The 23,160-nt window shown below is 42.0% G+C and overlaps 3 protein-coding genes and 1 long non-coding RNA gene across 4 annotated transcripts; all 4 read left to right on the forward strand.

Moving 5' to 3' along the window:
* Positions 1–97: 97 nt before the first annotated feature.
* LOC127776535 (probable phospholipid-transporting ATPase 4) lies at positions 98–6,775 on the forward strand. The gene is made up of 11 exons (XM_052302944.1): positions 98–294; positions 724–2,660; positions 2,750–2,860; positions 3,100–3,376; positions 3,497–3,585; positions 3,740–3,827; positions 3,930–4,139; positions 4,217–4,342; positions 4,465–4,563; positions 4,661–4,852; positions 5,764–6,775. The coding sequence occupies exons 2-11, from the start codon at positions 841–843 to the stop codon at positions 6,418–6,420; spliced, it is 3,669 nt and encodes a 1,222-aa protein (XP_052158904.1). The 5' UTR covers positions 98–294; positions 724–840; the 3' UTR covers positions 6,421–6,775.
* Positions 6,776–9,627: 2,852 nt separating this feature from the next.
* LOC127777525 (heterogeneous nuclear ribonucleoprotein 1-like) lies at positions 9,628–13,878 on the forward strand. Its single transcript, XM_052304132.1, has 6 exons — positions 9,628–10,182; positions 10,279–10,319; positions 11,553–11,716; positions 11,808–11,910; positions 12,037–12,206; positions 12,996–13,878. The coding sequence occupies exons 1-6, from the start codon at positions 9,914–9,916 to the stop codon at positions 13,467–13,469; spliced, it is 1,221 nt and encodes a 406-aa protein (XP_052160092.1). The 5' UTR covers positions 9,628–9,913; the 3' UTR covers positions 13,470–13,878.
* Positions 13,879–15,694: 1,816 nt separating this feature from the next.
* LOC127775407 (zinc transporter 10) lies at positions 15,695–18,162 on the forward strand. Its single transcript, XM_052301650.1, has 5 exons — positions 15,695–15,989; positions 16,179–16,224; positions 16,331–17,037; positions 17,348–17,497; positions 17,601–18,162. Exons 1-5 carry the CDS (start codon positions 15,975–15,977, stop codon positions 17,904–17,906), a joined length of 1,224 nt encoding a protein of 407 aa, XP_052157610.1. The 5' UTR covers positions 15,695–15,974; the 3' UTR covers positions 17,907–18,162.
* Positions 18,163–19,823: 1,661 nt separating this feature from the next.
* On the forward strand, positions 19,824–22,370 carry LOC127777495 (uncharacterized). Its single transcript, XR_008018340.1, has 3 exons — positions 19,824–20,665; positions 20,745–20,819; positions 20,956–22,370. It is a non-coding gene; the product is annotated as an uncharacterized LOC127777495 (long non-coding RNA).
* The last annotated feature ends 790 nt before the right edge of the window (positions 22,371–23,160 follow it).

A 23,160-nucleotide genomic window follows, 5' to 3' on the forward strand; every position in this document is an offset into this window, starting at 1 on the left:
CTATTATATTTGCTCTAAGTCGCGGAATTAAAAATTAATAATCCAAAATTTAACTAATTAATTACGCTCTCTCTCTTCCTCTCTCTCTTTCTCTCTCTAGCTGCGTAGCTCCCCACCTCCTTCCCTCTCCTCCTCCTCTCTCTCTCTCTCTCCTCCCTCTCTTCTCGCTCCGCCCCCCAATCCACCCAAGCTCGCCTCGCCTCGCCTTCCCCCCGCGTCGCCGGCCGCGCGCATCCCGAGGAGGGATCGGACGGTCGCCGACTCCCCGCCGGACTCGCCGCCTCGAGCTCCGAGGTAGGGCCACGCCCGCGGCGCTCGGACTCCCCCCATCAACCTGAGAAGATGAGATGGCTAATGCTTTTGTTGTTGTGTTTGGTTCTGAGGGTTTTCGTTTTCTTCCCCCGTTGCGGTTTCAGGTGTTGGGAGAGAGTTTTTTTTTTCTCAGCTTGGGTTATTGATGGTGATTTTTTGTTTGTTTGGTTGGTTTGGTTGTTCGTGTTTTTTTTTTTTGGTTCTATTCCGTTTTGTGATTTCGGCAGGTAATTATTACGTTCCGCGCGAAATGCGGGTGCAATTTACGCGTTGTTTCGCCTCGCGGATTTGCGAGATTTTTTTTTTGTTGGAACGGGATTTCTCCATTTACTTTGAGGGATTGCTTTGGTTTGAATTTTTTTTTGTGGGGGTCGCCGCGAGATCACAATCTGATTCCCCATTTTCCTCTAGGTCGCACGCCGCGGGGGATCTTCTCGAATCCGGAGCAGATTTGATCGGGTGAGGCGCCAATGCCGGGCTCCGCCTAGCTGGAATCGGAGGCCGGGACGTCGAGAGGCGGCTGCCGGTATGGGCCGTTCCGGCGGGCGGCGGCGCGACCGCCTGCGATGGAGCAAGCTCTACACCTTCGCCTGCTTCCGCTCCTCCCACAGCAACAACGAGGCCGTCGGCGGCGGGCCCGCCGCCGCGGGCGGCAGCGCCGTCGGCGGCCCGGGGTTCACGCGCGTCGTCCACTGCAACAACTCCGCCGTGCACCGCCGGAAGCCGCTCAAGTACCCGACCAACTACATCTCCACGACCAAGTACAACATCCTCACCTTCCTCCCCAAGGCCATCTTCGAGCAGTTCCGCCGCGTCGCCAACCTCTACTTCCTCCTCACCGCCATCCTCTCGCTCACCCCGGTGTGCCCCTTCTCCGCCGTCAGCATGATCGCGCCGCTGGCTTTCGTTGTTGGCCTTAGTATGATCAAGGAAGGGGTCGAGGACTGGCGGCGATTCATGCAGGACATGAAAGTGAACAACCGCAAGGTTGCCGTCCACAAGGGCGAAGGCGAATTCGAGTACCGGCACTGGGAGGACCTTGCTGTTGGTGATGTGGTCAAGGTTGAGAAGGACCACTTCTTCCCTGCTGATTTACTACTGTTGTCCTCGAGCTATGAGGATGGCATTTGCTACGTCGAGACAATGAACCTTGATGGTGAAACGAACCTCAAGGTAAAGAGGTCACTTGAGGTTACGCTGCCATTGGAAGAGGACGAGTCATTTAAGGATTTCCAAGGATTGATAAGGTGTGAGGACCCAAACCCAAGCTTGTACACCTTCATTGGTAACCTTGAGTATGAGAGGCAGATTTATGCCATCGATCCGTTTCAGATACTTCTCAGGGACTCAAAGCTGAGGAATACATCCTTTATCTATGGAGTGGTCATTTTTACTGGGCATGACAGCAAGGTTATGCAGAACTCAACTGAGTCGCCATCCAAGAGGAGCACGATTGAAAAGAAGATGGACTTGATCATATATATTTTGTTCACTGTACTGGTTCTTATATCACTCATTAGTTCGATTGGATTTGCTGTGAGGATCAAGTATGATTTGCCCAACTGGTGGTACTTGCAGCCAGAGAAGTCCAATAAATTGGATGATCCAACACGTCCTGCTCTTTCTGGGATATTCCATCTCATTACAGCACTCATTCTTTATGGGTATTTGATTCCTATCTCACTGTATGTGTCAATTGAACTTGTGAAGGTATTGCAAGCACATTTCATAAATCAGGACCTTCATATGTTTGATGAGGATACAGGCAATACTGCTCAGGCCCGAACATCAAACTTGAATGAGGAGCTTGGCCAGGTTCATACAATTTTGTCAGATAAGACTGGCACTTTGACCTGTAATCAGATGGATTTCTTGAAATGTTCGATTGCCGGGGTTTCATATGGTGTGGGTTCAAGTGAAGTTGAACTTGCTGCTGCAAAACAGATGGCGTCAGGCGATGATGGCCAAGATATTCATGTACAAGATGTATGGGAGAATAATGAGGATGAAATACAGCTAGTAGAAGGAGTGACTTTCAGTGTTGGAAGGACCCGAAAGTCCTCAATAAAAGGTTTTAGTTTTGAGGATGACCGCCTTATGCAAGGGAACTGGACTAAGGAGCCAAATTCTTCTACTATTCTTATGTTCTTCAGAATACTTGCTGTTTGTCACACTGCAATTCCTGAGGTGAATGAGGCAACTGGTGCTCTTACCTATGAAGCAGAATCACCTGATGAAGGGGCTTTCCTTGTGGCAGCCAGAGAATTTGGATTTGAATTTTTCAAGAGAACACAATCAAGTGTCTTTGTCAGGGAGAAATTCAGCTCTTCCAATGGCCCAGTTGAGAGGTTGCCTATTAGCATTTCTTGTTGCATTTATCGTTCACTGTTCCTATTCATCTGTCTGTTTTTCTTAACCCTTTGTTGGGAATTTTCAGGGAGTTCAAGATTCTCAATCTATTGGAGTTCAACAGCAAAAGAAAAAGAATGTCAGTAATTCTGAAGGATGAAGATGGGCAAATTCTTCTTTTTTGCAAAGGAGCAGATAGGTAGGATTTTGTGTCAAATATTTTCTTTGCTGGTGCTTGTTTTAATTTTAGGTGTCAACATGCATGGGTATTTGTGCTTTATCTTGGTATTCTAGAGCTCAAAATAGTAACATACAAAATGTTGCCAAGGATGAATTTGCATAGTTATAAGTTATAACTTGCTTGTATTGCCAACATGCTTGGGTTATTTACGCTTTGGCTTGACTGTATTTCGTTGTTCTTTCTTCCGAACTTTGCAGCATCATATTTGATAGACTGGCAAAAAATGGAAGGATGATTGAAGCTGATACGAGCAAGCATCTCAATGATTATGGTGAGGCAGGTTTGCGGACACTGGCTCTATCATACAGAGTGCTCGATGAATCAGAATATTCCTCTTGGAATGCTGAGTTTCTTAAAGCAAAGACCTCTATTGGACCTGACAGAGAATTGCAACTTGAGCGAGTCTCAGAATTGATTGAAAGAGACCTGATCCTTGTTGGTGCAACTGCAGTAGAGGACAAACTGCAAAGTGGGGTGAGATTGATTTTTTTTTTTATTTTGTGTGTTGAGAATGGGAAAGATATGTTATTGGGTCGTGCTGTCATGCCAGTAACATTTTTGACTTGTTTTATGATATGTCTTGTGTTCTATCAGGTTCCTCAGTGCATAGATCGTTTGGCACAAGCAGGTCTCAAAATCTGGGTTCTGACAGGTGATAAGATGGAAACTGCAATCAACATTGGGTAAGTTCTTACACGGTTGAGCCTTTCCAGACCAAAAAAAAATTATTCTAAATGATAAATCCAGATACTGCATTTATCATTTATGCTCTCTTTGTATCTCTTCAAGGATGATAATATGTTTAGCCTGAATGTTATGTACATCTCTTCTTTGCAGATACGCATGCAGTTTACTGAGGCAAGGCATGAGAAGGATATGTTTGTCAATACCCACTGATGACCAAGTAGCCCAGGATGCAAATAAGGTACCTTTGTATGCACTTTTTTCTCTAGTACTTTAGATGGCATTAATCTACACAGTAATTTTCTTTATGGTAGGCTTACTTTCATCTTTAACAACTGATCAGGCTGCAAAGGAGAGTCTCATGTCGCAAATCGCAAATGGTTCACAAATGGTCAAGCTAGAGAAGGATCCTGATGCAGCATTTGCTCTAGTTATAGATGGAAAAGCGCTTACATTTGCTTTGGAAGATGACATGAAGCATATGTTCCTGAATCTTGCAATAGAGTGCGCTTCTGTCATATGTTGCCGTGTGTCCCCAAAGCAAAAAGCACTGGTAACTCCATCTATCACCAATCCATGATCTGGATTTTCGATAAGCCAAAGGTGAGTATGCTTGCTTCCATGTTGCAGGTGACTCGACTGGTCAAAGAAGGTATTGGAAAAACTACATTAGCAATAGGTGATGGTGCAAATGATGTAGGCATGATTCAAGAAGCTGATATAGGAGTTGGTATAAGTGGGGTAGAGGGCATGCAGGTTTGTCATCCAAATTACTGTTGTCCTCTACATAACCTAGTGTGCTGCTGCTTTCAGATAGCATTAAGGATATGTCTTACCAATTAGATTTTGACTGACAACTGCTTCTTGTCTTTGGCTAGGCTGTGATGGCTAGTGACTTTTCTATATCCCAATTTCGGTTCCTTGAGAGACTACTCGTAGTCCATGGCCATTGGTGCTATAAGAGAATTGCCCAAATGGTGCTGTTCCATTATTCTTTTCATCCTAATGGATTATATTTGTACTAAATTTGCAGTTTAGTGTACTGACTACTGACTCTTCTTTTATCAACTGCAGATCTGCTACTTCTTCTACAAGAATATTGCTTTTGGACTTACTATATTTTACTTTGAGGCATTTGCTGGATTTTCTGGTCAATCAGTTTATGATGATTGGTTTATGCTGCTCTTCAATGTTGTTCTTACCTCACTGCCTGTTATCTCACTTGGGGTATTTGAGCAGGATGTTTCATCTGAAATCTGCTTGCAGGTTTGTTATAGAATAGCCAACTTATTTTGAATATATCATATTTGGCTTATGAGAAATAAAATATGCTTGGAAAGGAAAGTAAGGCTTAGTTCTGGAATTTTCCACAAAGCAACCTAGTTAGTAAGAAGAAGATAATCAAAAGATGGTTTACCAAACCTTTTAATTTTTTACTTTGCCTCATTCTGCACTTAATAAAATGCTGTCATGGTTAGACTATCTGGCTTCAGTTAGTCATCCAAAATTGGAGGCACAAGTCTATGTGGCTTTAGTATCTAAGGTTGTAAATATAATGTGTTTAAAGTATGCTACTAGCAAATGTTCTTGTAAAAAGAACTGCATAATAGTGTGCTAAATACAGAAATACAGAACTTGTTAACAGATGTGTCTTAAATTATATCTGCTGCCAATGTTATGCTGCAAATTTGACTGAAAATTCTCCCAACTGAGTCATCCATAACCGTGTAATGCAAACCACAATTTTTTTTTTGTCCTTACACATCTTGTGCAGAACAAACAAAAAAAAAGATTGATAGAGTAGATTAAACTTTAAAGACAACCTAATGGGGAATGAAGATCATATATTCAGACTAGTACATTCAGTTTATTACATTTCCATTCACATTATTACTACTTGTGTATCATTGTATTTATTCCGAAATGATTATCTATCAAAATTTCAATGAAATGCAAATGATCATCAATCTGATCCATTCTAACATAGTTGGGTGATGCCAATCATAATAAAATAAATCTTGTCTAATCTTGGCAATGAGTAGTTTTCATTTCTGCCAAGTAAATATTTGTTCCTTTTTTTACTTTCTTATCCTGGTTGGTACCGCATAACCCTGTGTCTAAGCTTGGTAATACACTTTCTTACGTCATCACTGACATGCATAACTTGCATTGTGCAGTTCCCGGCGTTATATCAGCAAGGACCGAGAAATCTTTTCTTCGATTGGTACCGGATTTTAGGATGGATGGCGAATGGCCTCTACTCATCGCTGGCCATATTCTTTCTCAACATCTGTATATTCTATGATCAGGCAATCCGTTCTGGAGGACAGACTGCTGACATGGCTGCAGTGGGAACTACTATGTTCACCTGCATCATCTGGGCTGTCAACATGCAGATTGCGCTGACAATGAGCCATTTCACCTGGATTCAACATCTCTTTGTCTGGGGCAGCGTAGGAACTTGGTACCTCTTCATAATCATCTATGGCTCGGCGTTGAGGTCCCGCGACAATTACCAGATTCTACTGGAGGTTCTTGGACCTGCTCCCTTGTACTGGGCAGCAACTCTTCTGGTGACTGCTGCTTGCAACATGCCCTACCTGATCCACATATCCTACCAGAGATTGTGCAATCCACTTGATCACCATGTGATCCAAGAGATCAAGTACCTGAAGAAGGACGTCGAAGACCAAACGATGTGGAAGAGGGAGCGGTCGAAGGCCCGGCAGCGGACAAAGATCGGTTTCACCGCGAGGGTCGATGCGAAGATCAAGCAGATCAGGGGGAAGTTGCACAAGAAGGCCCCATCCCTAACCATCCATACTGTATCGTAGGACATCTGAGTCATCTGACCGGCGTTTCGACAGTAGTTGTCACCTTACTTTTTTTCTCATGCAAGGCAGCGGTTTTTGGCTTCTCTCCCAGCTATACAGTGAAATTCTTTCTCTTCTTTTTTCTTTTTTTGGTCTTAATTTTCTGATCATATTGGATTTTTTTTTTCTCCGTTCGTGTAAGGAATGTTGGGGGTGTGATGGGTGGCATTTCCCCGAGTAGAAGTTCCAAAGCCAGCCATGTAAAAAGTATAGCTTATTTCAGTTGGAAGAACCTCTCTAGATAGCTGACAATATATGTATATCTGCAATTTTGCTTATTCTTTTTCCTGGCAATGTCTTCGCTGTAATTATTCGATATTGGTGTCTGCAGTGGTGATTATAGTATCTTGCTTTTCTTTTAAGTGCCTACTGAACACTAGGGGGTATGCGTGACAGTTGGAACGAATTTTTCCTTGCGCAAAGTTTCCAGTCGTAACTGGGGCTTGGAGTCCATACCTTCATGGACAACTTTTAGACAATTATTAATCCAGAAGGCATATATCCAACTATTTTTTAGACAATTATTAAGTGCACATTTTCACATTAGCTTCGCCCGTGGCTTGGGTTTAGTTGGAAGTCTAATCCACAAAAACGAAAAGAGCTACTCAAATCTGGAGTACATAAAGCTTTGTTCGTGAAAAAGATTTAAAAAGGCTTTTAAACTAATAATCTGACTTAGGCCTTGCTCAGTATAGTTTTCGGATTCAAGGTTTTTTAAAAGTTGGGTATTCGTAGCTCCACAAATCTATAGGTAGCTTTACAAATTCAACATAGACTATATGTGGCTTTACAAATTCGTAGATCTGGATTTATGATTACGCTGATAACATATGAATGAATCATTTTGTTTCTAATTTAGATTAAATATGCAATTTCAAACTACTATAATTAGACATATAAACTTCATATCCAACGTGGATTTGGAATCTAAAGCTGTGTCATACAGGACATAATAAACAAAACAAATAAGGCGAGCTAAAGCCTTTTTTAAAGCCTGTGTCCAACCTCTAATATATTCAGAATTAAGCTTCTTCTCTTCTGAAATTAGGAGATTATTTCTTTCAAAAAAAATTTGAAACATAGGACCAACGCATACACTCATATAAATGCGCATATCCAATTATCTACAACTATAAACAATATAAAAAAAATTAAAAGCATTAAACCTAATATGTCAATATATTATTATGCATTATAAGTTAAGAAATAATGAATGTTACTCATGTATAAGTATGTTAGTATGCATTATATGTTAAGAAATAATGAAGTCATGTATAAGTATACTGGTGAGTTTGCTGTTTATTGGTGTAACTCTCTCATAGGTCAAACAAATGTGTGAAAGTTTTCTAACGTTAATGGAACTTTTTGCCTATATGAAGTATTTTCTACATGAGAATTTAGTTTTTACGTGATTTTTTTAAAGCCACTTGTAGAAATTTTCCTTTAGACCGGTTAATCTCTCTCCCAAAAGGATTAAGGAGGATTTTAGAAGGGATTTATACCAAACCTATTCAGGCGTGAAATTAATCTACCTCAAACCCCTCCAATCCCTATCTATTGGGGATTAATCGAATACGCCCTTATAGAAGTTTTAGCATGGAATTATTCTAACTTCCATTAAAACATTTTAATCTATAACTCTTATAGATTTTTTTTTATTGCGGAAATTGGAAAGTATTAATGCAATGATAGATGTGGACAAGCGTGTGGTCTCGTATACAAGCTTGCCTATTATCCTTCTGCATAGACAATTTATATATATAAGTATAGATATAGGCTATGTCTAGATTTATATACAAAAGTTATCTTTTTTTTTACGAAGAAAGTAGGATATTTATGATGCATGAGTAGCTCTCCTTCTCTAAATAAGAAAAAAAAAAGCAAATGGAGTCATCCTATAAAAAACAAGCTAACATCGTGAGTTTGTTCACTGCGCCACCATAGCTTCATCGTTAAAAAAAACTATTTGCATTTCAACCCTTTTAGTTTGGCTATTAGTGTCTATGCTATACCAATTTGTGTCTTGGTTGACTAGTTACATAAAAGACCCTATTTTTGGAAAATAAAAATAGTTACTATATGTTCTTTCACCCACTTTCCGCTCTATATATATTAGAAACGATATCCTATTTTCTCCCTCCTTCACTTATCCAATCCACAATTCCACACCTCTATCCCAACTTCTTTCCAATATATGAGGTAGCAAGGCACACGGTGACTTGCTATGTTGCTCGCATACCGGTGGATCTCATGCCTATCTACTCCCTTACACGGCGATCCTCTCCTCTATCCATGTTTGTAACAAATCCATCTCTTTCATGGTAACCGTGACTCTGTCCCCATCTGTAGGCTTGCCGTCTTTTCCCAAACTCCTTAGAGTGGGCTCTACCAGATCTGTAGTGATCTTGTAGGATCTAGTCATGACTATCATGACACTACAATCCTCTGACACTACAATCCTCTGCCTAGGGAGGCTAACGAGGTTGGTGCTTCCTCGAGATTGCCATGACAACAAGTAGAGGAGATTAGAGAGGATGGGAACCTAGATCGAGATCCAGGTGCGCCAACCTAAACATGAACTTTCTCTCGCTAGACCACCTTCTTTCTCCTTAAGTCACTAAGGCACTTCGACACAATACGATGCAACTTATCTTTACTATGGATGACATATGAACTTACATGAAGTTTGAGGGCACTATGTATGACTATAATATGTACTCCCTCCATCTCAATATAAGTGCAACCTAGTACAGATGTGATATATTCTAGTGCAGATGCACTTATATTGGGGCAAACAAATATCCAGATTCGTACTCCTATGATATATCATATTTGTATTATGTTGCACTTATATTGAGACGAAGGGAGTTTTTTTAAGTATATATAATTTACTGATTAATATTTTTCGTAAAAAAGATACTGTCTATTTCCTGCTTACTATAAGTGCGATAAAATTAGTGGCATCCGCTTTTTTTTTAAAAAACAACACCATTCTGTCCTATTTTTGTTCTAACGCGTAATAGTAGGAAAGAAAAAGCTGTAGAGCACAGTCGGCACAACACAAAGACATGAAGACACGCTTTCTTCGTGCGAGCACGAATCACCACGCACATCCAACGGACGCCAACGAGCTACTACTAGCTAAAATCCCCCACCGGAATTCCAACCTCGCCGCCACCTCACCTACTTCTCTACTCTACTCTACACCCCGCAGCCTTTCTCCTCCTCCTCCTCGCCCAGTCCACACCCGCGCCGCCGCCGGCGAGCCTAGGGTTTGCTCTCGCCGCCACCACTTCCTCCTCCTCCTCCGACGAAGCTCCGGTTAGCTCGGCCGCCGCCGCCCCCGCGCTCCCGGTCGTCCGCTAGGGTTTTGCTTCTTTTTTTTTCTTTTTTCTTTTGAGCTGCTGCAGCGGGGGTGTCCGTGCCGAGGTAGTGGTGGTGGTGGTGGGGAGGGATGGCGGGGTACGGGGAGGAGAACCAGAACGGCATGAACGGGTACGAGGAGGAGGAGGAGGAAGAGGAGGTGGAGGAGGTCGAGGAAGAGGTGGAGGAGGAGGAGGAGGAAGAGGAGGAGGAGGGGGCTGATGCCACCGCCGCGGCTGCCGATGCGGCGGAGGAGGTTGCAGAGGAGAGGCGAGGCGGAGGTGGAGAAGTGGAGGGCGTCGGCAATGGCGAGGAAGCGGGGAGGACTGCGGGTGGTGGAGAGGGCGGTGATTCGTCGGGGTGAGTCCCTTTCCTTTCGATGTTCGGTCTGTTTTGGTTGGATGGATGAAGTTGGCTGAATTTTGTTGGTTTTGTTTGATCTGTGTGCCTCTGCAGGAAAATTTTTGTTGGAGGTGTAGCCTGGGAGACAACTGAAGGTAGAGCGGATGGATTCTTTTTGGGGGATTTTTGTTAAACATGAGAATTCTAGTTGTGCAAAGCAACGTGTTTAAGAGATGATTTTTAGAGGTTAATACTAGTAGCATATAGTAGATGTGAATGAAGTAGCGTCCTTCAGTAGCTAGCAACCTAAAGAAGAATTTAGGGAAGAGTGTTTCTCTGAAAGGATAGGTTTCTTGTTGTTGTGCTTAATAACTTAGGATAGCAGGATTAACTGAACTAAAGTTAGTTTTTGCTTAGGTTGAGATGTGAAAAGGAATCTAGCAATCTGCAAGCCATAGAACTTAAATGCTACTTTGTAATACTTTTAAGAAGCAATCTTGTACCTTTGTTTTGTGTAGGTGTATTTTCACATTGAAATGTAGAAGCAGGTTGAACAGCTTGGGCTAACTTAGTTAACCAAATTTAGAAACTTGTCCATTGGTAACTTCATTAGGAATTTTAACTTTTAAGCATAGATGCTATGCGAATGCTTCAATCATGATTAAGCTGCATTGCTTTTAATCATGTTGTTCCATCTAGTCGTTGAGACATGTTGTGCATGTCTGTTGTCTAATGCATACAGGGGTATATTTATCTTTTTGTTTGGTTGATTATGTTTGCACTGTTTTTTTTTTTCTGATTTGGATTTTCCAATAGTAAATACTAAAATAACATGTATCTGCTGTATTGATGGTCATGTGTGTTGAATTCTTTTGTTTGGAAGATAAAATGCTTATATTGCATTTGGTTTGAATTGAGAAATGGGAGTTACTTTTGATTAAATAGCAATTGAGCAGGAGCTGACTCAGTATGACCTGGCACATTTGCTGTTGTTATTTGGGTCCAAATGCTTCCTGCTATTTTCTTTTCTCTTGAGTTTTCAGTAATTGAGCAGGAGCTGACTCAGTATGACCTGGCACATTTGCTGTTGTTATTTGGGTCCAAATGCTTCCTGCTATTTTCTTTTCTCTTGAGTTTTCAGTGAATGCACTATTCTGTTTATTTACATTGTGCATGATCTTATTGTTAGTGCGTTTGGTGCTGGGTTCTAGTTTGTACTATTTAATTTCATTGCTGTTGGCAGATAGGCTAAACATGTTCATATGATTTTAATCTGGACCCTAATTTCACCTGGAAAAATGTTCATATTATTGTAATCCCATCAATATTGTTAGATAAGGCTTTGGTTTACATATGTTGTTTATGCTTTATATGTTTTTTTTATTCAGAATCGTTCACCAAGCATTTTGAGAAATATGGAGCTATATCTGATTCTGTGATCATGAAAGACAAGCATACAAAGATGCCTCGTGGATTTGGTTTTGTTACATTTTCGGATCCATCTGTTATTGACAAGGTTCTGCAAGATGAACACACTATAGATGGAAGAACAGTAAGCCTTCTATGTATCACTTCACCAAAGTATGCAAAGCTTGCTGTAGAGTCTGTTCTCATTTGTCTGTCATACATCTTGATCTATCAAGGTTGAAGTTAAAAGGACTGTCCCGAGGGAGGAAATGTCGTCGAAAGATGGTCCTAAAACGAGAAAAATCTTTGTTGGTGGTATTCCACCATCTCTTACTGAAGGTAGCCAGCAGAACTAAGTTGTTTCCTTTTTACAAGCAAAAATATATTTGTATTCTAGAAAACAATGGCTTGAATACTCTAAATAATGTTATGTCTTGATAAATATGATTGTCATGAAACTTCCAGATAAATTGAAGGAGCATTTCTCTTCATATGGGAAGGTAGTTGAGCATCAGATAATGCTTGACCATGGCACTGGGCGGTCACGAGGCTTTGGCTTTGTCACATTTGAAAATGAGGACGCTGTTGAAAGGGTTATGTCAGAAGGGAGAATGCATGATCTTGCAGGGAAACAGGTCACTAGCTTTCCTTGCTTCCAAGTTTTCCTTCTATTTAATATTGTTAACTTTTCAGTACTTATGAGCTTAAGTATCAATTGGTATAAATGGATATGCTTCTAATGAATTGATTTTACTACTATTCACTGAATTTATTTGTTAGCACGAGGATCTTGTTTTCTGCTTTACTACTTGAAGTTTGAATATTGTTCCTTGTTGATTATGTCTACCGTGACAAGAAGTCAGTTTTGCTGTTGTATTAGAATGGACCTTTCTTTATTCATTCCTATTTGAAGGAACTGAAATGAATCAGTATCATATCCATTTGAATCAATACCTACTAGAATCAGTAGGTAGTCTTCTTGGTGCACATCACTACCTATTCTGTATGTGATTTGAGATCAGGAGATCTTTAATTTCTTTACCTTGTAGTTTTTTTTATATTGGTTTGTTGCGAAGTTCTGTTCTCCCTCGCAGAGGGGGTGAACTTTTGCATTCTATCATATGAGACAAGCGATCCTGATGCTTATATGTTTGCCATCTGCTAAAATGATGTGCCTAGCCCTCCATGTTACTTCCTAGTGAACTGATGAACTGCTGAAATGCAGTAGAGTTTCCTGTTCAACTTCCCTTTTAGGTCTCTCGTCTTTTTCATTTGCAACTATCTTTGTTAATTTAGGGGTAGGAGTAAGATGCATGATTTTATATCTTAATTGTACTGTGCGTATGAAGTATTACACTACTATGGAATGGGACTATGGTATTGAAGATTAGTTTGATAACTTCACCTGTTCTGTAACTCTGCAGGTTGAAATAAAGAAGGCTGAGCCTAAGAAACCTGGCGGGGGTGATTCTAGCTCTAATGGGAGACATAGTCACGGGAGTGGTGGTGGCCACCGTAGTTCTTACCGTGGTAGTGGTGGTGGCAATTCTGGAAGCAGCAGCAGCGGTGGCTATGGTGGATATGGTGGTGGCTATCGGTCAGCTGCTGCAGCTTATTACGGTAGCACAGGTTATGCTGGCTATGGCAGAGGTTATGGATATGGAGGTAACCCCGCATTTGGGTCAGGCTTTGGCTCTGGCTATGGTGGTTCAATGTATGGAGGTCCATATGGTGCCTATGGTGCATATGGTGGTGCCTATGGAGGTGGTGGTGCATATGGTGCACCGGGTGGCTACGGTGCAGGAGGATATGGTGCTTATGGCGGAGCTGGAGGTATGGGCGGTGGTGGGAGCACAAGTGGTAGAGGCTCGAGCAGATACCACCCGTACGGAAAATGAGCATAAGATCATTGTGGTTTTTTAGAACTGATAATAAATCTATACCTTTACATTATCCCCATTTTCTGCTTTGAGAAAGTTGGAACATTACATTCACCGTGTTGAACCAGCGGCATCAGACGTGTTCTTTGATGCTTTGCATTGCATCGCATCCAGCAACAAGTACATTGATTCTGTCCGCTGAACCCTGAACCTCTGTAGAAGCTACAGCTAAAACAATGTTGTATCATTAGTTTACCATGCAGCCTTAGAACCCTTGAAACTAAACTTTGTGGTAGGAAGAATATTTGTGTGTTGGAACAATGTATCGTGATGTAACACTCTCAATGAGCAGCTAACTGTTGCCAGTTTGGCTTATATGTAGGGAGACTCAAAAATCATTTGACATATGATTCTCATTTTTTAGTTCGATATCTTCGTGGCATTTTGATGATTTGATCTGCAGGAAGCTTGAGAAATCTTCAGTCTTCACAGGTTAGTTTGTTTGTATTACCACGTATAGCTGGCTAGCTCCTGGCATGTTGTGTAGTTTCTAATTTATCGTTGCAAGTAACCATGTATGCATTTACACTAATCTAGGTCCATAACATGTCTATCCATGTGCCACGCTAGCCATTTCATATTATAAGTCGTTTAATTTTTTTTAAGTCAAACTTCTTTAAGTTTGATCAAGTTTATGGAAAAATTTAGCAACATCTATAATATTAAATTAGTTTTGTTAAATCTAACCTTGAATATATTTTTATAATATGTTTGTTTTGTGCTGAAAAACTTAAGCTCTGTTTGTAAGAGCTGGTTCCCAACTCTATTTTCATTTTCCACGCGCACGCTTTTCAAACTGCAAAACGGTGTGTTTTTTTTGCAAAAAGTTTATGTATGAAAGTTGCTTAAAAAATCATAATGATCCATTTTTGAAAAAGAAATTATCAAATACTTAATCATGTGCTAATGGATCGTTCCGTTTTTCGTGCCAGTGTTTGGGTTGGGAACTGGTTCTTGCGAACACAGCCTTAGTCAAACTAGTCAAACTTTTTTTAGTCAAACTTAAAAAAGTTTGATTAGATAAAAAGTTAAACGATTTACTTATAATATGAGATGTATGAGATGGAGGGAGTAAAAAAAAATTCTTGGGATCATATATGGAGGAAAAAGGTACACCTACTATATGGTTGTCTTATTGTCTAGATATATGTGCCTTGTTAATTTTGATGAGGTATGGAAACATGATACTCCTACATATATGTGCACATAATTTCCAGGTATACTCCATAGTGCACACCAACTAATAATAGATATCACAAAAGAAATTCAAAGAAAGTTATGCACATTTACTTCTAGTATTATTACACCTATATATTCTTTATATTTTAGTTTTAACAAAAAAATGGCATGTTTAAGAGTATAACCTTGTTAGAATTTTGTCTTTTTCTTTTTTGCTACTCCATGTATAATGAATTTCAAGTTGAAACTTTTTATATAGGTGCAGTAATATTTTAAAAAATATGCGTATAATTTTTTAAAATGTTTTGGCGATATTTGTTAGTTGGTTCGCATAATAAATAGACTTGAAAATTGTATGCACAAGTACTTTCCCTGTGGGAAAACAAAATGCATCCTTGTTGCCCAATACTACTTCGTACTAACCTTTGTACTACCAGATTGTGATTGGTAATTGCCGAATTATTTGAAAATGGTGCGTGCATTTAAGTTTTTTCAAAGATATCAATGGAGCCAAGCCAAATCCTTGGCATCATGTTGGTGTTGCCAATTTTGCAGCACGGCTGATAATTGTGATTGGTCACATAAATAAAAAGAAAGAACTGTGACATTAATAGAAGACCATTAATAATATTCCAAGGACACATACTCCTACTATGCAATGGTTGGCCGTTGGGCGTGTCATGTGGGCAGGCAGATCACGGTCTCGGTCGGTCTACTATCTCCATGCGCTCACGTTCCATCGCGTGGTCCACGCCCTTCACGTCCCGTCGCGCCATGGTGTCGACACGGCCATCTCTGCTACGAAACGGATTCAAATCCCCGACTCCCAAATTTTCCCAACCCCCAACCTCCCACGAGGCCACGACTCCTCGAGGAGCCGCTGCCTCGTGGGCCCCACCCTGGCCCGCGCCTCCCCGTCGCCGCGCAGGTGAGGGGGGTGTGGGCCCCGCTCCACCGCTGGCCCGCCCGCTCCGCCGTACGGCCGCCGCTGGTGCCATGACGACATCCTCTCTGACCGCGGGCCCCATGACGACATCCTCCTCCCTGACCGCGGGCCCCACCCCCTTCCCGTTCCTTCCTCCCTCTCTCTGGCCTCGCATGCAGATGCGCCGCGCGCGCGTGGCGGCCTAGAGAGCCTATATCTATGTCATCCGCAGCCGCAGGCTGACGCGAGAGGAGTTGCAGCCCCGCGGCATCGGGCGGGAGTTCGTTTAATTCGGCTGTTCGAGACGCGGGAGTAGAGGAGAAAGGCGGGTTGGATTGCTTTTTACCTATCCATCGGCAATGGCGTTCTTCGAGGTGAGGCTTCTGCTCCTGAGTCCTGAGCCCTGGCTCCCTGCTCCCTTCCCTTTCAGGTTGCGGTTGCGGCGAGTTTTGGATTGTTGTTTTTTCTCGTTTTCTGGAAGGGTTTTGATCTCGATTTCTGGCTCGCGATGTGAATTTTGTTTTCCTGATGGTTTTGGTTGGCGTGTGTGCTGTAATCCGCAGAAAATGGAGTCGTCGTCGTACATCCCCTTCATCCGCCAAATCGCAGGTAGCGCTCAATCGGTGGGGATTTTTTGTTTTTTTGTTTTTGGTTTTTATCGGCTAAACCCATCGTGGAAGCTCGCAATTGACGCTTGGGGGTGATGGAATGGCAGCGTCGGTGTCGGCGGCGAGCTGCGACGCGGTGGTGGGCGGCGGCGGTGACAAGGACGAGGAGTGCCGCGACGAGGCGGCAGCTCTGCGGCTCAAGATGGTGGCCGTCGCGGCCATCCTCATCGCCGGCGCGGCCGGGGTCGCCATCCCGCTCGTCGGCCGGAGGCGGCGGGGCGGTGGCGGTGGCGGTGGCGGGGGCGCGTCCTCCGGCGGGCTCTTCGTGCTCGCCAAGGCGTTCGCGGCGGGGGTGATCCTGGCTACGGGGTTCGTCCACATGCTGCACGACGCGGAGCACGCGCTCTCCAACCCCTGCCTCCCGCACTCCCCCTGGCGGCGCTTCCCCTTCCCGGGGTTCGTCGCCATGCTCGCCGCGCTCGCCACCCTCGTCGTCGACTTCGTCGGCACCCACTTCTACGAGCGGAAGCACCGCCAGGAGGAGGCCGCCGCGGCCGCCGAAGAGGCGGCCGCCGCGCTGCTCGAGGACGGCGGCGCGCTGCCGGTCGGGGACGGCGAAGGACGGGATGGACGAGGCGGGAAGCGGGACGCCATGCACATCGTCGGGATACACGCCCACGCGGCCGCTCACCGGCACAGCCATGCGTACGTCCACGGCGCGTGCCATGGGGGAGCTGTGAATGACGCCCACGCGCACGGCCATGGCCACGGGCACGAGGAGGGCCCCTCCGCTCGCCATGTGGTTGTCTCGCAGGTACGCACGCACAGTGCCAATTTGCCATGATTTGTTTTAACAATAATTTGCCATGTTGATACGAACGCATAATTGTAGAAGACCCGCAAAATCACTCTTAACTGTTGTAGTTGATTAGTACGTGTACATCTGAGTTAAGAATCTTGCGTGTGTCTGTTTAGCAGCATTTCTCCTATTTTAGGCAAATTTGTTATGGCTACAGTAACACTACAGAGTACAGACTAGCAATGGATATGAGGTGTGATATCTTGGATACATGTTGCAAATCTATGTTGCATGCTGACTAATGATTTGCTGTATTATCTACAAGATTCTGGAGCTGGGAATTGTATCTCACTCGGTCATCATTGGCCTATCGTTGGGCGTCTCTCAGAGCCCGTGTACAATCAAACCTCTGGTTGCTGCCCTCTCATTCCACCAGTTCTTCGAGGGTTTTGCGTTGGGCGGCTGCATTTCTGAGGTTAATACCTGCTTTATTTTTTCATTCCATGGTTGACATTTCAATGCTAGAGTGTAATATGATTGTGATGTGGTGTCCATTCTCTGTGACTAAATGGGTGCAGGCTCAGTTAAAGAACTTCTCTGCTTTCCTGATGGCTTTCTTCTTTGCTATCACAACACCTGCTGGGATCACTGTGGGGGCGGCGGTTGCATCATTTTACAACCCCAACAGCCCCAGAGCGTTGGTGGTGGAGGGAATTCTGGACTCGATGTCGGCTGGTATACTGATCTATATGGCATTAGTGGATCTTATTGCTGCTGATTTTCTTAGCCGGAAGATGAGCTGCAACCCAAGGCTTCAAGTGGGCTCGTATATAGCTCTGTTTCTTGGGGCCATGGCCATGGCAGCCCTGGCATTATGGGCTTAGTCTGTAGACTTTAAGTAAGACGAAGCTTGGGAGAAACTGCTTGGTGTTCAATGTGCTAGGAGTTACTCCCTAGCTTCTTATGATTCTGTAGGAAGATGGGCTCTTCTTTTTCTTTTCGGTCATTGTTCTGTTTGTTTGTTCTTTCTATGGCAATGGGTTATACAAGTCCCTCCTTTTGTTCGTACAAAACAAAGTCCCTCATCGGGATTTTTCAGACGGATATATACTGCAAGGAATAAAGAGTTCTTGAGTTCAACCCTCTTTGTACATGTGCATTTTTTTCTGTTCTTACGTATGAGAGGACTTTGCAATCCTCTTGCATATGCATCAATATGGATCTTGGAACTAAAGGGCTTAAATGTTTCAGGCCATATAGCTTTCACCACTAGGTGTGGTCACTGGCAGTCAACTTGCACTGACTTAACTGCTCGTAGTTGTTGAGGAAGATGACAGACTTTTACTTGTCTGCTTGTTCTTGAGGAAGATGGAAGGCTTTTCTTTTGTTTTTGTTTGTTCTTTCTTTTCTGGTGGTAGCCACATTAGTCTATGTTCTAATTATATAAAATGAAGCACTTTCACGTAGTTCTGGGAATATAATGTTGTTCAGTTTAACCAGTGTTTGGCAGGTTTACTCTTCATGTCATCATGTGGGTGGTAATATCGTGATTTGGTATTCCAATCCTCTTGCTATAAACTTTTATCTTGAGCCTGTATCAATACGAATTCCACTTGAAACCTGACCCTTTGGTGCATGTTCTACTGTTTTGGGTGCATGATAATCTTTCTCAGTTCACTTGCAATTATGATTGAGAATACATGTTTGTTGCAGAACTGCAGATGTATCCTTTATCTTCTACAGTTTGTTCATTGCCATAATCACTGAATGTTGCTAGTCATTTGGTGATGTGGAAGTGGAACTTTGTTAAATATTTTTGTTGCTTGACTGCAGATCATTCAAGTATAAATCATGATGGATTCGTTTCACTAAAGTCGATTTATCTTTGTCTGGGTTGTCCTGGACTCCTGGTTACTAAAGAGCTGAACATTATTCTTAGGTTCCACTTCCGTGCAAATATATTTTATATTTGCAGTGTGTCTATAGCAAAATATTTGTATTTTTGAACAAATATATGAGTTCTCAATATTGTATTACTTCTATTGGTTTGTGGATATAAGATGTGTATTATCCTGATATTATTTTGCCCCTTCGGTGTCATTTCCAATATAGTGCAATATCTCGTCATCTCATTGCTCACTGCTGATTGTATTGTGTATGCTGTTGAAAAAATGAGTAAGCATAATATATTTAAGGTTTATGGACTTTTTATGATCTTTCATATTTATTATCTGAGGCCTGAAAGTGCATCTTACCTTGGCAACTTGTATATGAAGGTAATCTATCTGCATAGAGCATCTTATTTGTACATAGGTCATCTTATTTTTGTCTTACAAACTTCTTAACTAACTACACTTACTTTCAGTTTTAGGGTTTTATGTTGCTTTACCCACAAAAAGCTAGTGAAGTTTCAATAAGTACAAACATCTTACAGATATGAATCTTTGGCTGCTATGCTAAAATTCAACTCAGTACAAGGCTTTTCTGTTCATTTAGCTATGGTTTTGATGTTTTTTGTGGAATCTTGTGCTGCCTATATAGTTAGCTCAAGCTTACTTGACAACGATCTTTTGTTAGATGAGTGTCAACTTTTCCTTTTTATTTTCTACCAGTGCCTTCTTTTTGTTTCAAGTCTAAAAAAAAAAAGAATCTGCCTAATACTTGTAGTGCTTACATTCTTATCTTTTTAAGATAGTAAATTGTACTCCCTCCGTTTTATAACGTAAGACTTTCTAGCATTGCCCATATTCATATAGATGTTAATGAATCTAGATATATATGTGTGTCTAGATTCATTAACATCTATATGAATATGGGCAATGCTAGAAAGTCTTACATTGTGAAACGGAGGAAGTAACATCTGTAGAATTTTCATCAGAATACTACCTGTATGGCTGTGATATCAATTTTCTATAATTGAATTCCTTGTGCTGTTGAACCGTTGAGAACTCCGCATATTAAACCCTGTATTTCTCCCTAGCAAATCTTATTAGAGATACTGATTCCTACAGTACTCTCATTGATCTTTGTTGGCTGTAGGCTACCAGTAATGGCATGTGAAGCTCGGTTCATCAAGAAAGCGAGAGGTTTTGTCGTCGTGGTGATTCCATCTGTTCCTTGGTAATTGTGCCAGATGTTCCCTGCACATCAAGTCCTGGAAAGCCTGGGGCATATCTGTTTTTGACATAAAAGGTCCAAGTGCTGTTACTAGCTTTGTCCGTCTTTCAGCAATGGTAAAAGTTGGAGATATGTTTTCAACATAAATAAATAATCACCGTTGCATACTGTCAGTTCATCAGGTAAATGTAGTGTCCGTGGATAATGCGGACTAGAGATGATTGCTTGTGACCTTGTCATACACTAAAGTTGTGAATTGATAGAAGTCACAGAGCTGTCTAAGTTCATCAGGTAAATGCAGTGTTAGTGGATAATAAATTTCAGATCTGATTGACACTAAAGTTGCAAACTAGGAGTATCTTAGTTCATCAGGTAAATTATATATCAGTCGATTACAAGTATACAAGTTAGAGCTGATTGACACTAAAGTGGTAAACTGTCTTTTCATCAGGTAAATGTTGTGTTGGTGGATAATACAAGTCAGAGCTGATTGACACTAAAGCTGCAAACTATCTTAGTTCATCAGGTAAATAATATGTCTGTCGATTACAAGTATACAAGTTAGAGCTGATTGACACTAAAGTTGTAAACTGTCTTTTCATCAGGTAAATGCTGTGTCGGTGGATAATACAAGTCAGAGTTGATTGACATGAAAGTTGCACACTGTCTTAGTTCATTAGGTAAATGCTGAGGTGGTGCATTGTGCAAGTTATGACTGGCCACTTTGCATGAGACACTAAAGCCTGATAAGATTGTCATTTCATTTGTTAACCAGGGTATATCTTCTGAAAGGCGCTTTTTTTTTCTTTCTTCCAGGTGAATGAACTGCAAGGTGAAATGGAAAGTGATCAAGTATCAACGTTTGCTCCTTAAGTCATCACATACGAGGTAATGGATTTGTACGAATAGAAACAAAACAGGAAGATACTGTAATGGGAGTACGGGACTATTTAGTTGTTCAGGCATTCCGATACCCAGTATATGAAGGCAGGAGCCAGGGACAACATGATATGGTTGCCACTAAGGACAGATGAATCTGGCACACAGACACAGTGGTCTACTACCGATTATTGCAACTTGTGGAGACATGTTTCAGGACTAAAGCCACCTCTCTCTCTTCCTACGGGTCTCTCCCTCTTTACAAACTGCAGTGCATGTGCATGGAAAAGTTTTCGGTGGTTACCCGTGGGGGAATATGGTCTCTAATTGTCCACATAACAACAGAGCACTGCACAGTGTGTGTCAGCAGGAAATGCGGCAGCCAACCATCAAGCACACCATAGACTCTGGGGAATCCAGTTCTTTCAAAGATGGATTCAGTATTTGAAATCTTTTTAGTTACAGTGATGGCATTTGGTCTTGAGTACTGAAAACTGGCCGTATCATCCTCCAAAAAGAACAAGAACGGGTCGAACTACCAATGCTGATTTGTTTTCTAGCTGAAACCAAGATTAAGATCCTGAATCCTGAGTTTTTTTCGATCAGTTTATAAGTGGGGTAAGAAAGTCTTCATGTTAGCTGATTATCCGTTAATCAAGGCGTCCTTATTATGTTGAGTTTAACTGTTTAAGTAAGCAGTTCAGCTGCAGATTTTTCCTCTTAGTGGTAAACCTGTTTGTTCCTGCGACACTTGAGGGGGCACTTTGAGAAGAAGACTCAAAACTCACGAGTGCACCTGCAGGCTGCAGCCTGCCCTGAACTTGCATCAGTGGAATCTGCACTCGATAAGGTGATGACTGGTGTGACCTGGATCCTGAGGTGACTGGGCTAGCAAAGTGCATTTGTCATCTGCAGCGCAAGGTGCTCGATGACCCGAAGACAGTGTTGGTCTCAGACTCTCAGTGGTGGTGCAGCAGAGCTGCAAAAGAGCAGTTGTCTCAGAGTATTCGATTCAATGAATATGATACTATAACTGCATTCCAGGTGCTCAATGGGAAGCTGATGAGAAACCAAATTTTGATAAAACTGCCTGCTACTACCTGCTGGATATAATTGTACTACTACTCCATCTGTTCCAAAATACAGAGATTTCTTGGTTGTTTAGCAAATACAAGGTTAGATCAAAAATTAAATTTTGAATTGCTTAGATTCCCTTTGCTAGCATGTGATTGGCTTTGGAATCATTGAAGCGATTGGAATCAGTGCATTAATCCTTACTATATTGTATTATAAAATTCGAATCCTAAAAATCCTTATACTATCTCCGTTTTTTAATAGATGACGCCGTTGACTTTTTCTCGCATGTTTGACCATTCGTCTTATTTAAAAAAATTACGTAATTATAATTTATTTTGTTATGAGTCGTTTTATCACTCATGGTACTTTAAGTGTGATTTATATCTTATACATTTGCATAAAATTTTTGAATAAGACGAATGGTCAAACATGTGAGAAAAAGTCAACGGCGTCATCTATTAAAAAACGGAGGGAGTATTTTGGAACGGTGGAGCATGTTTTCCAAGCTACAACTGAATATACCTTTTGCCATGCCTAGCTGGTCATCCCATCCTATCCTAGAGCTATCTATAGCTTATCTATGGAATTACTACTACTTAGCCAGCACAACTGGGTTGATTTATCCACCTGTATCAGTATGGCCATCCAAGAAGACAGCCAGGTCTTGGACTGTTGGTACAAGCTTGTCCTAAACTTAAGCCTTCCCTGTCAGAAGATGCTCCTTGTACAGTAGCTGGAACCCAATTGAGATTCCTGTGCTTAACCATTTTCAGGCTTCAAGATTCCATGGCTCAGGACATAGTAGTAGATCTGAAGGCAGGTGTACTTCAAGCATCGGCCACATCTGTTTTTAGAGTATAACACCCATGAGCCAACTTGTTGCTCCCTGTTCTGAACATGCAGCCAAGCAGAGCTCACAAGACGAGAGAGAGAAGAAAAAAAACGCACACTTTTCTCGTGTGAGCTAAAGCTTTCGCTGGTGCAGGTTTCTTTTGTTTGTGGGACTAGGCATCATGTGATGAACACCCAACACACCGTAAGTCTCTCTCTCTCTCCCCTTGTTGA

Source organism: Oryza glaberrima, chromosome 6, assembly GCF_000147395.1.
Source record: "Oryza glaberrima chromosome 6, OglaRS2, whole genome shotgun sequence".
Classification (NCBI taxonomy): domain Eukaryota; kingdom Viridiplantae; phylum Streptophyta; class Magnoliopsida; order Poales; family Poaceae; genus Oryza; species Oryza glaberrima.

What these genes read in the sequence shown, in the direction of transcription:
- LOC127776535 (XM_052302944.1), top strand. Translation starts at nt 841, where the DNA reads ATGGGCCGTTCCGGCGGGCGGCGGCGCGACCGCCTGCGATGGAGCAAG. An exon ending in TAGCCCAGGATGCAAATAAG is followed by an intron (nt 3,828 to 3,929) that starts GTACCTTTGTAT and finishes ACAACTGATCAG; the next exon opens with GCTGCAAAGGAGAGTCTCAT. An exon ending in GTGGGGTAGAGGGCATGCAG is followed by an intron (nt 4,343 to 4,464) that starts GTTTGTCATCCA and finishes GTCTTTGGCTAG; the next exon opens with GCTGTGATGGCTAGTGACTT.
- LOC127777525 (XM_052304132.1), top strand. Translation starts at nt 9,914, where the DNA reads ATGGCGGGGTACGGGGAGGAGAACCAGAACGGCATGAACGGGTACGAG. An exon ending in AGCCTGGGAGACAACTGAAG is followed by an intron (nt 10,320 to 11,552) that starts GTAGAGCGGATG and finishes TTTTTTATTCAG; the next exon opens with AATCGTTCACCAAGCATTTT. An exon ending in TCCACCATCTCTTACTGAAG is followed by an intron (nt 11,911 to 12,036) that starts GTAGCCAGCAGA and finishes TGAAACTTCCAG; the next exon opens with ATAAATTGAAGGAGCATTTC.
- LOC127775407 (XM_052301650.1), top strand. An exon ending in CTTCATCCGCCAAATCGCAG is followed by an intron (nt 16,225 to 16,330) that starts GTAGCGCTCAAT and finishes ATGGAATGGCAG; the next exon opens with CGTCGGTGTCGGCGGCGAGC. An exon ending in GCCATGTGGTTGTCTCGCAG is followed by an intron (nt 17,038 to 17,347) that starts GTACGCACGCAC and finishes ATTATCTACAAG; the next exon opens with ATTCTGGAGCTGGGAATTGT.